Raw genomic sequence first — 13,787 nt, 5'->3', positions numbered from 1 at the left:
GCTCAGCATTGCCTTTTTAGGGCTTTTCTTTCTTTCCCCTCATCCGTCTTTTGTTTTGTTTTGTTTTGTTTTGCCCTCCCTTCCCCGTCTCGTCTCCTTGCAGGGACAGAGCCGGCGAGCCTGCCGGAGCGCCTGCCCCACCTCCCTGCCCGCCCCGCACAGCGCGGCCCGGCCCAGCGCGGTGCCGCTCCGCCCAGCCTAGCCCAGCCGGGCCGCGACCGCCGTGGAGGAGGAGTCTGCCGGCGGCCGGCAGCGGCCGGGCTGAGGGGCGCAGCTTGGGGAGGGGGTGAGCTATGTCCCTGGCGGAGCGGCGGCGGCGACGGGAGGAAGAGGCGGGGGAAGGGGAAGAAGGGGATGAGGCTGGCGCAGGAGAGGAGGTGGTGCAGATCCGGCTGGGGGACAAGTGCTACCCGGTATGCAAGAGGAAGCTGATCGAGCAGAGCGACTATTTCCGAGCCCTCTACCGCTCGGGCATGCGGGAAGCAGGGCAGGGTCAAGAGGAGCAGCTGCTGCGGGGGGGCCTGAGCGCTCTGGGGCTGGAGCTGGTGCTGGACTTCATCAACACCTCCTGCCTGGCCAGGCTGGAGCAGGAGGAGGGGAGCGATGAGGACCCCCCGTTGCTGGAGGAGCTGGTGGAAGCTGCTTCCTACCTACAGGTCACGCCGCTGCTTCGTTTGCTCCTCTCCCAGGTGAGGCTGGGCAACTGCTTCGAGCTGCACCGCCTGGCTCAGGTCTACGGGCTGCAGGACTTGCACGACGCCTGTCTGGAGTTCATGGCTACCCATTACCACCAGGTGCTGCGGAGGCCCGATGCCCGGCCGCATCTGCTTCTGCCCCAGGCTCTCCAGCAGCACTTGAAGGAGATGCGGATGAGGGGCACCGCCACTCTTGTGGCCATCGGGGACTTCAAGAGTGCCTCCTCCCTGGGCCTGCTTCGGGGCTGTCACCCTCAGGTGGAAGCCCCCTGGTCTATGCTGAGGTATGATGAGGAAGCCGAGCGGTGGCTGCCCCTGGCCAACAACCTGCCTCCTGATCTGGTCAACGTCAGAGGCTATGGGTCAGCGATACTGGACAACTACCTTTTCATCGTTGGAGGCTACAGGATCACCAGCCAGGAGATTTCAGCTGCCCACTGTTACAATCCTTGCCTAAATGAGTGGAGTCAGCTGGCTTCTATGAACCAGAAGAGGTAACCCTTGCTCCCTGATACACACCCGTGTCCCTGGTGGTGTCCAAACAGACTCCCTTGAGTCACCTGCTGTTGCCTGGACTCGGTGCTACCAGGAGTGATTCAGACCTGCTTCATCAGTGTCTCCTGCATGGTGTGGTGGGAAGGGCTGGGGTGCTTGGGGATGGCTGGGCAGGATGCCACAGGACTGGCCTAGCAAAGTGCATCTTTGCCAGCAGCAGGCATCCTGCTACAGCACAGCTTCGCCCATGCACAGGGGCCTGTTCTGCATGGCCCAGGCCTGCCATGGAAAGGGAAGGGTGAGAGGGGTGGCTTTTGGTTTCCTAAATGCCCCTGGTTAAGGCCTCAGCTGTGGGACAAGATGTAGGTGGCAGCAAGGTACCTTTTTTTAGCATGGAATTTCACATTGGCCATTTACTGCAGAACAGTAGTATGGGAATGGATATTTTTGAACAGTCTCTGTTATTTTTGAACAGTTTCTATTCATACATTTCATGGTAGTTACTGCAAGCCAGAAAGAATCTTGACTTGTGCCTGCCCCTAGACTGCAAGGTAGCTGTGGCAAGTGACTGTGGCTTTCCCTGACTGATAATCAAGGCAAGTCTGTATGGTGGTTTTTGGTTGGGTTTTTTTGGTGGGAACTCTGCTGACACCTCTTCACAGAGTCTCAACTCTGAAGTTTTGGTGGTGGTGTTTTTTTCTGAACATCACATTTCAGCTCCCTGATGGCTTGCTTGGCATTTTGTGGCCAGAGTGCAGGCCTGTGCCATAGGAGTCAAAACCAGGGAGATTTTTAGCATCAGGGCTTTTGCGTTGATCACGAGCAGCACTGGTGCCTGCCTGCTGCACAGATGTGCTGCAGTTAGAGCTCTGCATTGTATTTTGAGTTTGTTATGCAGCAGTAAAGTAAGCAGGGTGGTTGGCCAGCATGCTGCTCCAGAATTACAGTCGTGTCACTGTCTGCTGGTGAATCTCTGTCAGCTGATAGAATAGCATCCCAGGGGGGAATTTCATGCACACCTTGAGGGAGGGTTCTGCTTCCTGTTCAGTCACAGAATCATAGAATGCTTTGGGTTGAAAGGGACTTCTAATGGTCATCTAGTCCATCTAGTCCATCCCACCCTGCAATGAGCAGGAACACCTTTAACTAGATCAGAACATTGTGTTTCCAGTGATGGGACTTCTACCACCTCTCTGGGCAACCTACGCCAGTGTTTCACCATCCTCACTGTAAAAAAAAAGTCTTCCTTCTATCTAGTTCACACCGACCCTCATTTAGTTTAAAACCATTACCCCTTGTGCTGTGGCAACATGCTCTGCTGAAATGGCTGTCCCCATCTTTCATACACTCCCCCTTTATGCACTGAAAGGCTGCCAGAAGGTCTGTCTGGAGCTTTCTCTTCTCCAGGCTGTACAACCTCAGCCCTCTCAGCCCTTCCTCACAGAAGGAAACCCTCTGATCATTCTCAGAATGCAGAATGCTGAGATGCTCTGCACACACATGGATGAAGCCAACCCACTTTACTTCTAAGTAGAAGGCAAAAGCCATCAGATGTGTGCTGGACACTCAGCAGTCATTGTGGTCTCTGTTACAGGTGTTAACTTTCTAGATGTAAAGATCTTACTACTGTATCTTCAGATCTCTCCACCATAGGTGACTGCTGTCTCTAATACTTGTGTGATGTCCACATCAGCTGAGAAACTGTTGCTCCCTATTTAGGCATACAGGGGGAAGATAAAATAATTTGCTCAAGCTCACATAGGAGCCCTGTGACTGAGCCCAGAATCTGTCATTATCTGAGGGTCAAATCTAGTGCTGGTCACAAGCAGTCCATAACAGATTTCTTTAGAATAAAGATATTGCTGTTCTTGGAATAGTGTGTTCATGGGAGAAACTTTCTCTAAGAGCTGCCCAAGACCACCTGTGGTCTTTGGGGACTAGAAGGTAAAAAGCACGTTAGGGACTGTTCAAGTAAGGCCCCTGAATACTTATCCATACTTATCTTTCAATCAGACTGGATTTGAGGAAGAAGTTCTTCAGTGTGAGGGTGGTGAGACTTTGGAATAGGCTGCACAGGGAGGCTGTGGCTGCCTCCTGCCTGGGGGTGTTGAAGGCCAGGCTGGATGAGGCCTTGAGCAGCTGAGTGTAGTTGAGAGGTGTCCCTGCCCGTGGTAGGGAGGTTGGAGGAGATGAGCTCTGAGGTCCTTTCCAGCCTGAGCCATTGTAGGATTCTGTGGTGCTGTCAGCTGAAGTTTGCTATTTAAAAATAATATCCTCACAGGATTTCTGCTGCTCAAGTTGCAGCTGTGTATTCTGCTTTCCTTTTCCTTCAGAACCTTCCTACTCGTTGCAGGTAAATCTTCCAGGCTTGGAAGAGCCTTGTAAGCCCCTGGCTGGGATTCTACACATGCAGGATGGTTTTTGTGAGCAATCTGTGCCATTCTTAGGACTCTTAGATGAATATAGGAGGGAATGCTCCCGAGGAGCAGTGGTGGTTTATGAGACATTCTTTTTTCCACATTTTTAAATGTGGGGGTTTTTTCCACTTAAAATTCCTATTTGTTAGGGGAAAATAGAATTTCCAGAAATGTTTAACTCCACATTATTGTTACAGATTTATCACATGCTTCCCAAACTAAAGGCTGGGTGCAGACTCATGTCACAAATGTGAGAGAAGTGGCTCATGTAAAAAATGTAAAATGCTTCAGAATTGCCTTCATAGCTTTGCTGTCCTGAGCCTTTGTATCTGCTGTACATGCTTTAGAATAAAGAAGCTGTCTGATTGATGAGAAACATTAAGGTGGAAGCTGGTCATTTGGCAGGATGGAAGCACAGGCTAGTTAGTCCAGGCCTCCTATTCTACAGGAGGACTAAGCTTGCTTTGCAAATGCATTTCTGACTTGGTATTGAAACCTCCAGCAATGTGGATTCCAATTTTCTTCCTCCAGGTACCTCGTTCCCATGTTTAGCCAACTCTCTGATTCACAGATTAATGGAATGGATTGGGTTGGAAGGGACATTAAAGATCATCTAGTTCTACCCCCTGCCATGGATAGGAACACCTCCCACTAGACCAGGTTGCTCAAGGCCTCACCCAGCCTGGCCTTCAACACATTCAGAGAGGGGACATCCACAGCCTCCCCAGGCAACCTGTTCCAGCGTCTCCCTGCCCTATCAGGAAGTCCTCTCTTAAGTTCTGTGCTAACTTTTGTTGTGTGCTAAATGGATTTTGTCAGTGAAGCAGAAGGACCCTTGCTGTTCTCTCTATAGCCACTTTCACAACAATCTCCTTTATAGATACCTCTCTGTATGTTGATGCAGCCCAGAAATAGGTGGGGTTTATTCAAGCTGCTTACCACTGTCCTGTATTCAGACATCTCTGCACTCTGACCCCAAGCTCCTTTGCAGTTCTGCCCAACATTTTTCTTCCTGCGTGCATGAAGAGCTCTGAGCTTGTCTTCATTGAATGAAAAAAGTGGTTTGAACTATGGTCAGACCCTGCAGCTCACACTTGCCTTGTGTTCCTGGGGTTCCTTTGAGAGGAAACAGGGGACATCAGAAGGCAGCTCATAGCTGGCTTTGGCCCAACAAGAAGGGCCTGGGCCTGACTCTTAGAGAGTACTTTTGATCCCTTAGTGTAGCTAACTCACTGGTGTGAGTGGAATTATATGGCATTAATCTGATGGACTGACTGTTCAGCTCTCTTGTTTCCAAGCTGTAATCCATGGAATAGTTAGTTGTGGAGAGCTGGCTGCCTGCTCATTGTTTGCTTTCCTTGTTTCCAGCTGCTCCAACACATTAGGAAATATTTAGTGAATTTTACACTTTTTTAATGTTCATTAAAGGAGTGTAAAAAATCCACTAAGTATTTCCTCATGCTCACTTCTCATCCAAACACCTGCTGTTACTGGCATTGAAAGACAAATGGCAGAAGTTTTTCATCATCTATTGAGCCATTGTCCAAAGTTCCATACAAAGTGTGCTGCTGGATGCTTGCAGCTACTTTTGAGTCAAATGAATCTTACAGTCTCTGCTGAGACCCCACCTCCAATATTGCCTCCAGTTCTGGTATCCCCAGAGGAGTTGGAGTGAGTCAGGGAGCCCAGGGAGGCTGTGGCTGCCTTCTGCCTGGGGGTGTTGAAGGCCAGGTTGGATGAGGCCTTGAGCAGCTGAGTCTAGCTGAGAGGTGTCCCTGCCCATGGTGGGGAGGTTGGAGGAGATGAGCTCTGAGGTCCCTTCCAACCTGAGCCATTCTAGGATACGCTGTCAATGTGTGAATAGAGTTTGTTGGCCAAAACTCCTGCACCATCTCCTTTCATAGCCACAGATATAAAGACTTTGTAACATACTTTAGGTTTTAAAAGACTATTTGGAAAATGCATTTCTGTTCTGTGTTTTTTGTCTGTGTGTTAGTCAGTGGTTTTTGGGTGTTTTTTCCCACCATAACCTTTAGCACAGGTAAATTGCTCTGAAAAGCAGAATGTTCTGCAAATAATGATTTTCATTTCATACCCATTATGCTGCTCTGTATTCTCTGAGGTGGAAACTATAATTACTGTAAAGAAGAGATGATCCAGGTGACCTAATCATAAATATCAGGAAATAAAGCTAATAAGAAGCAGTTAACTCCTTCAAAGAAGGATGTTAGTTTCTAAAGCTGCATTGGGCTGACAAAGCTAAAATTATTCTGTCTGGAAACAAATTATTTCCCCAAATATATTTAATCAAAAGAAATTGCAGGGCAGGCTGCTGCTAGGCAGGATTCTTTTTGTCAAGTCAAACCTTACTTAGTGGTAAGTTTTGAATCTTGGGTTCATTCCATTTGCTGCTCAGTAGGCCAATCTAGGTCCAAAGCCCCACTCCAGTTTTACAGACTTTATGATGGGTTGCAGCACTCCAGTGATTTTCACATAGCCAGTTAGTTGGGATGGTAGAATCAGTTTGATTCAGCAGCAGAGAAGGAACCTTTCTAGCTAAGGGAACTGTTTCTGAAGAGAGGAAGAGCTCAGCTTTTGTTGGTCCACCTTTCATGGCTGGCAGGAATAGATGAGCAGCCAAGCCCTCCATCTTCAGGTCCTCCAGTTTCTTCCTCCAGGCTTGCACCTTCAGTAGTCACAGGCCATTTGTTTCTGCCTGTATGCTCTTAAAAATGTAAGGCTGAAGGCTTCTTGCCCTGCAGCAATTGGAAAACTGTCCTTTGCCATACATGGAGTGCGACAGCAGAGTGGAGCAGAATAAGAAGCAGAGCCACAAGGCATTACTGCTCTGCCTTCTACTCAGTTCTGGGTGCCACTTCATTTGACAGAGATCTCTTGCTCTAGGGGGACCAAGGGTGTATTTAGCAGGGCACAGAAGATTCTCTCTTCTTTCTTTTGCAGAATGCAGTTCAATGTGCACAGCTTTAAGTTTCTGGTTATTGAGGTTATTAAAGTGGCTCTAGATTGGATGTGAAGCCAAGTGCACAGTCATGGGCATTCATCAAGGCTTGTTTGACATTTCTGCAGTTTTAACTTCCAGAGGATCCTTCACTGTGTATATATATAGTACATTTTGCTTTACTAAAAGCCGAGTGAAAATGAGGCATCTGCTGAACATGAGTGAACTAAACATCAGGGCTCAAAGTAGGCCAGTTTAAAATCCAGAATACAGTAATCATCAATGTCAGCATCAACATCATTTACATCCAGAATGTCCCTGTTCACCGCCCTCACACAGAGGAGCTCACAGGACACAGTGTATGAATGAAGTGATGGGGCAAGTTGTGAGTGCTGAAGAGACGGCTCCAGGCAGACCTAAGAGCAGCCTGCCAGTACCTGAAGGGGGCTACAAGAAGGCTGCAGAGGGACTGTTTGCAAAGGCCTGCAGTGACAGGATGCGGGGCAAAGGTTTGAAATGAGAGAAGAGCAGATTTAGATTGGATGTGAGGAACAAGTTCTTCAGCATGAAGGTGGTGGAACACTGCCACAGGTTGCCCAGGGAGGCAGTTTGAGGCCCCATCCCTGGAGATCTTCAAGGTCAGGCTGGACAAGACTCTGAGCAGCCTGCTCTAGTGGAGGATTTCCCTGCTGACTGCAGGGGGCTTGGACTGGATGAGCTTTGGAGGTCCCTTCCAAGCCAAATCATTCTGTGGTTCCATGAGTATGTTTGAGCCTAGGTAGGAAGCACTTTCTTCCTGGTATGTTTATGCCTATGCAACCCATTTGAACGCTGCAGCCTTTTCTTTCAGGTCCAATTTCAAGCTCCTGGCTGTCAATGGAAAGCTCTATGCCATCGGTGGGCAGTCCCTCTCCAACGTGGAGTGCTATAACCCAGAAAACGACTGGTGGAATTTTGTAGCATCCCTGCCAAACCCTCTGGCAGAGTTCTCAGCTTGCGAATGCAAGGGCAAGATCTACGTGATTGGAGGATACACCACACGAGGTAGAAGCCTGCTTGTCGCTCTTGGGCTTTGATAGCTGGTTGCTTGCAGGCCTGCGTCCTTTTCTTCCTCTTCTTCAGGAAATCTTTTGAACTCATGTAGAAAGCTGCATAATACTTATTAAAACATGCAGGGAAAAAAAACCCAGACACTGGGAGAAAATAATTACCAAGTGAAACAAAAAAAAATGAGCTCAGTCACAGGGGTAATTTGTGGGTTTGGCAGGGCCTAGGGTTCTGTTATTCTGAAGGGCACAAGCATCCAGCCTGGCCTGTGGTGGTTTTAGATTTTGATCACACAGTAGAAAGAGAAGGCTCCACAGATACACTGAGTTTAGTTTTTGAATGTCCATCTTAGACTGTCAGAAGGAAGAACATGAAGAAAATCCCTGCCTGGCTTAGTGTTTGTCATGTATCAATAGATGTGATGGTCCTTTCACTGGAGCATTCCAGTGTTTCACAGGCAAATTCAAGCTATAGGTGAGATTTCTCAGTGCTGAAATAACTTCATGGAATAATTAATCAAAAGCTTAAGCAAGAGTCAACATTTTTACTTCCTTTCTGTAGCATTTTCTGAAGATACTGTACCCAGGGGAACATTTGACGTTGCATTCCCTGCTGCCAATGACTTTTTAAGTGGCATGCTTTTGCCCTACATAAAGGCAAGGAGCTCCCATTTGTTCATTTCCTAAGCACACACTGTCTTTCTTTGGGAGGAATACCATTTGCTCAGAGTTTTAGAAGTTGGGTTTGTTTTTCACTCTGATGTCAAATGTTCAGTATTTACTAGGATTTCCTAAGCTTAAATTCCTGTCTCTAGGCCTTTGCCCACTGCATTTGCCCACAGTTGTTTTCATTTTTGTTTTCCAACTGGAGAATAAAAATAGAGTTTGGCTTTTACAGAGTGCTGCATGCAAAGCTAAACTGCCATTAGAACAAGCTGTCCTTCAGGGCTCTGAGCAGATTTTGCTATTATAAGGTTTATGAAAGGCACCCTTTTACTCTTCACAGCTCCTGTGGCAATGTCAACCTTCAAGAGCATTTTTGTCTGGGCCCTTCTGACCCAGAACCTGATGGCTTAAGATACTAGTGAGCCTGTGGCCATAGGTAGGGGTGTGCTCTGGTGTGCTTCACAGTTCCAGTCCTCTGATCGTTCCCACTAAAGGACTTATTGGTAGCTGGCATTAGGACTGAAAGATGTCCGGAATGCAATGTTTGCTGTGATGAAAAGTCAGACCCAAGGGGAAACATCCTCTGGGACAAGAGCAGAGAGCAAGGAGAGGGAGCTGGAACAGAGTAATAGGAGTCTAGAGACCATATTTTTGTCTAGGGAAAGAGACAGAAGAGGTAAGAAGCAAAAGCCCTGATTTGGTTACCAGCGCTCTGAGAGGATGGGAGTCCCAGCTCTTCTCCTACACCCCTGCACTTTGCATGTTGCTGTTCTAGTGCTTGTGCTGTTCTTCCTTCAGGCTGCCTGCTCCTAGCACCATGAATAAAGACCAGGATGTTGCTCATGCAGATCCTTTCCCATTAAAATTCCCAACAAAGCGTGCTGTCAGGATTGCTCCCCTGTGTCAAGCTTCTTACTCAGTAATTACTACCTGTGCTTTTGAATGAAGGAAGATAGTCAGCGAGTTACTTGCTGTCTTCCACACCTCAGGGGATTGCCACTGACCTTCAGGCCTCTGTCTTTTCCTTAAAGCCATTTTAAGTTGAAACAGGAAAGTGAAAATGTTAAGTTGTGAGCAGTAGATGAGCCCTAAATATGTTTAAATGCAAGGCCTGCACTTGACAGAAATAAAGATCTTTTCCTAAACAAGGATCTGCAGTCGGTGTCTGTGTGACTGCAGAACCAGAATTACACAGGTGATTGACCTGCCAAGTTGTATAAATGTTGGGAGAGCATTGAGGGCTGACTCTGCACGGTGCTGAGCTTCACCTGCTGTTTCACTGCCTTCACTGCAGAAGTACATCACATGCAGCACTGAAGTTGTGAACGCCTGTTCTTGCTTGTTCTGCTTTTAGGAGTTCTGCATGTGCCTCAGTCTGGGTAGGCTTTGTGGGATGTGGGTTTTTTCAATCTGCATAGAGCTTTCTCCTCAGACTGCCCTTCCCTAATGATGATAGGATCTGGATTTCCCACTGTAAATTATGTTGGCACCTCTTGAATAAAGGCCCTGCTGCCACGTCTCAGTTCTCACTCGTGAACCGCCATCCTAATAGCAACTCAATGCCAGGCACTGTGCCGTTCATGTGGAGTATTGTGGGGTTTGTTGTTGTTTCAGTGGATGTAAGAGACTCAGGCTCTGGAGTGAGTAAATGAGGGCCATCCCATTGGAGACTGTTTTCATAGCACTTTCCACCTGGGAAGATTACTGCTAGAGGTAGACCTAGAAACTTCGTTGTACTTTCCCTCCACCCAAAGAGTCAGAGAACCATGAATTGTCTCTGCAGTCTTCTGATCAGCAATTTCATAGAGCACTGTCATGACATCTTCATGCTCTTTTGCCTTGGTTTGAAGTGGATTAGGTGTTCCAGAAGACAGTGTGAAGTAATAAACTATGACTGAACACCACCAGAGTGCAAGCAGACGCACTCTCTGGTCACACTGCTGGGGTGTTTTGTTCATGACAATGCAGTTATATTTATGGCTATTTATAGCTGTGCCCTTAGAAAACATGTCAGTATGTCACCTTCTGCTCTTCCACGTGGAAACTCATCTGGATATCATCATGCAGCACAGACTTAGAACAGGGAGTAGATTTTATTAACAGACCAGGCTGGAGTCTGCAAACCTGTTGCAGCTTGTCACTTGAGTTTGGATTTAAGCTTAGATCTCTCTCTTTATAAGGTCCTGAATATGCATCCTTAGCTCATCCATGCCACTTCCTGAAATGTAACTATCTTCATCCATTTTATTCCCTAAAACTCTTGGTTTATATGGAAGGAAATGCCAAGGACCCAAGTTAAGCCTGGGTGACACACCATCGCTTCACAGCCATTAAGGAAGCACACTGTCTTCATGATACTTTGAGTCATTTGGGATCACCATTGGAGAGCAGAATAATTCTTTGAAGAAAAATTCTTAGTGCAATTGGAGACAAAAATGAAAACCATAAGATCAAAAGCAGGGATTGTTCTGCTGAAATCCACATCCCCAGACCACTTCCATCATGTAATGTACCAGAAGTGGCTTCATTTTTCCCTCTGCAAAGGAGCAGAGCATTCCGACCTTATCATGAAGGTCAAAGACCTGAAGTTCTCTATGATCAATATTTCTTCCCTGGTCTTCTGTGCTTTTGCACTGTAATACTACATCAGCAGTCAGCAATAATGGCTGGTTAGAGATAGGAGGAAGCTTGCTCATTTGGTTGTTTATTTTCTGATTTACATACTTATTTTCTTATTTCTTTACTTTCTGATTCATTTGCAATGGTTTCTCCTGTGTTTCAGATAGGAACATGAACATTTTGCAGTACTGCCCCACCTCTGATTCCTGGACCACCTTTGAACTTTGCGACGTGCACGTTCGCAAGCAGCAGATGCTGTCTGTTGAGGAAACCATTTACCTGGTGGGGGGCTGCATCCATGAGCTTGGACCAAACCAGAAGTCCAGCCGGAGCGAGGACACCTTAACTGTGCAGTCTTACAACACTGCTACCAAAGAATGGCTCTACCTCAAAGAGAACACCTCCAAATCAGGCCTGAACTTGACGTGCACTCTGCACAACGATGGAGTCTATATCCTCAGCAGGGATATCACTCCGTCCACCAGCATGGAGCACTGTGTTTTCCTCAAGTACAATATCTTTACAGACAGCTGGGAGTCGCTGAGGCGCTTCCCAGCCTTTGGACAGAACATGCTGATCTGCTCTATGTACTTGCCTGATGTGCCCCATGTGTAAGGCCAGCCAGTTCCTCCTTGCAGCTCATTAATTACTCTTAGGGAAAAACATTGCTTCCCCTTGCGCTGTTCCATGTTCAGGATGTAAAGTATGTGCAGAGCATAGGCTTACAGCACTGCTGCTGTTCTGTGGAGAAGTTGCAACACTCAGTACTAAGAGAAATGCTTCCAGAAACAATTCTGAGATGGCAGTTAAAAAGGGTTCCTGGTTTGGATTCAGATTTCCCCAAGGATTATTTGCAATTTAAGCACAGAGCTACTCTGTTGGTAACTGATAAAGGGATTCCAAAGGCAAAACTGGTCAGTCTAGTATTGCTCTTCATCTTAACAGTGTAGGAGATGAGCGAGAAGGGTGCATGGGAGAAGGGGAAATAATGCAATAAAGTAAAGAAGTAGTAGACTAAAAGTCACAAAAGGAAGGCTTCTTTTTAAAATACAAATTTTACTCCAACTGCGTCCTGTCAAATGCACACTGTTTAAAATTGTGTCACATTTGTATCTCTTCTCTGGTATCAAGTGAGAGGGCACCATCAACAAACAGGGGCTCACCCTGAGTTAGTTCTAATGAAATGCTCTGCCAGGGGCTGGGAGGAGTTGCCTAGAGGCTTATGGTTGCTGGTGTGTGTTTTGATTGGGATTAAATTCACGAGGTGGGAATTACAGGGTTATATTTATATTCCCCCAAACCCCGGCCCAAAATGATGTACAAAACCGGTGAAATTTTATTTACAGGTTCTATTCACAGAACGAGAGATTTGCCATTGGGATGGGCTGCCCAGGGAGGTGGTGGAGTCATCATCCCTGGAGGTGTTTAAGAAGAGACTGGATGAAGCACTTAGTGCCATGGTTTAGTTGATCAGATGGTGTTGGGTGATAGGTTGGACTTGGTGATCTTGAAGGATTTGTCCAGCCTGCTTAATTCTCTGTTTGGTCACGAATTCTACCGGGATGCTGAGGGGCAACTTTAGTACAATTTAGGGAATTCAGAAAGTAGCTTTATCCCCTTATAAAATCAGAGGCGAGCCAGGCCCCCAGGGAAAGCCGATGGGTCGGATTTTACTCACAGCGCGCAGCAGGAATTTGGAGATGGTCCCTAGGGTCTCTCCTCGGGGGCGGGCTCCAGAACTGCAGGTTTATAATCCAATTTGTGGATCACCCGACATAAATCCAAAGGAAAAGGGGCCCGCCAAAGTTAAAGTGTCCTTAGACACAGCTCCCACGAGGCAAAACTCGTGTAGCAGCACTGTCTGAGCAACGCCAGAGGAGCCGCGGTGCCGGCGTGTTTCCCCCAACAGCCGCAGTTCTACGGCAGGCAGGGTCGCTCCAGCGCGGGGCAGCGAGCAGGACCCCAGGGGAGGCAGGGCCGTGGAGGAGCCAGGCCCGGGTGCTGATCTCCCGCGGATGTAGCACGAATCCCAGGAAACCAAATCTAGAGCGAGAGCACAGCGAGTCCGAAAATGAGCCCCAAATGACCCAGAGACCACTTTCTGGTCGCCGCGCTCAAGATTCCCCTCGACAGTGCGTTCAGTGCCAGTATATACTGGGCGGGAAGCGCCCAGCCAATCGCAGCTCCGAATCGCAGCGCGGGCTTCCCCCACAGGTGAGGGGCTTCAGCTCCCGGCGGGAAGCTTGGGCGCCCAGTTTGCCTTTCCCGCTCAAGCCCGAGGAGGAGGGGAAGGCAGTTTCACGCCTTTCTCTTCCCCCATTCAAACCTCCGCTGATGGAGGTGGGGGAAGGGGGGGGTTGGAGCACCCCAGGACAGTTGGATGCCAGATGCTACTTTAATGGCTGTTGGCAACCTTTACTGGCACCATTAAGGCAGAGGTGAAAAGGCTCCAAGTTCAAATGGAGAGGGCTGGTCACCTTCAGAAAGGTGTTAAGCTCTAATTACCTTGTTTTCTGCAGTGCTGAGTGTCAAAGGTGAAATTACAGCTGGCAGCAAGCTGCAGGTCAGGAACACGGGCATGAGCACATGCAGTGGTGATTCTCCACCAGGCACATCCTGCTTGGCCACAGTCACCCAGGACATCCATGGTTTGGAGTGGCAGGGCAGACTTGTGTGAAGGGCTTTCTGCCAGCAGCACCCAAAGCAAAGGTATGTGAGTGTTATCTCTGTCTTGTGTACCAGGAGCTTGGTTGAGATTCCCTGAGGTCTGCCACACAACGTGGTCAGTCTCCACAAAAAGCACTGTAAGATGGATACTCCTTTATGGGAACTCAGGAATTGTCTGGGACCTTCCCCCAGTTCCTGCCTATTGCCTGAGAGAATTATAGTT

The 13,787-nt window shown here is 48.0% G+C and overlaps 1 protein-coding gene across 1 annotated transcript; it reads left to right on the top strand.

Annotated features, from left to right (window-relative positions):
- The first annotated feature begins 138 nt into the window (after positions 1–138).
- Positions 139–12,159, top strand: KLHL42 (kelch like family member 42). The gene is made up of 3 exons (XM_009905278.2): positions 139–1,189; positions 7,417–7,610; positions 11,061–12,159. The coding sequence occupies exons 1-3, from the start codon at positions 294–296 to the stop codon at positions 11,510–11,512; spliced, it is 1,542 nt and encodes a 513-aa protein (XP_009903580.2). The 5' UTR covers positions 139–293; the 3' UTR covers positions 11,513–12,159.
- The last annotated feature ends 1,628 nt before the right edge of the window (positions 12,160–13,787 follow it).

The sequence above is a fragment of the Dryobates pubescens genome, chromosome 27 (genome assembly GCF_014839835.1).
Source record: "Dryobates pubescens isolate bDryPub1 chromosome 27, bDryPub1.pri, whole genome shotgun sequence".
NCBI classification, from domain to species: Eukaryota; Metazoa; Chordata; class Aves; order Piciformes; family Picidae; genus Dryobates; species Dryobates pubescens.
Note: the sequence above shows the minus strand (reverse complement) of the source record. Positions and strands in the feature narration are given on the sequence as shown.

What these genes read in the sequence shown, in the direction of transcription:
- KLHL42 (XM_009905278.2), top strand. Translation starts at nt 294, where the DNA reads ATGTCCCTGGCGGAGCGGCGGCGGCGACGGGAGGAAGAGGCGGGGGAA. An exon ending in GCTTCTATGAACCAGAAGAG is followed by an intron (nt 1,190 to 7,416) that starts GTAACCCTTGCT and finishes CTTTTCTTTCAG; the next exon opens with GTCCAATTTCAAGCTCCTGG. An exon ending in TGGAGGATACACCACACGAG is followed by an intron (nt 7,611 to 11,060) that starts GTAGAAGCCTGC and finishes CCTGTGTTTCAG; the next exon opens with ATAGGAACATGAACATTTTG.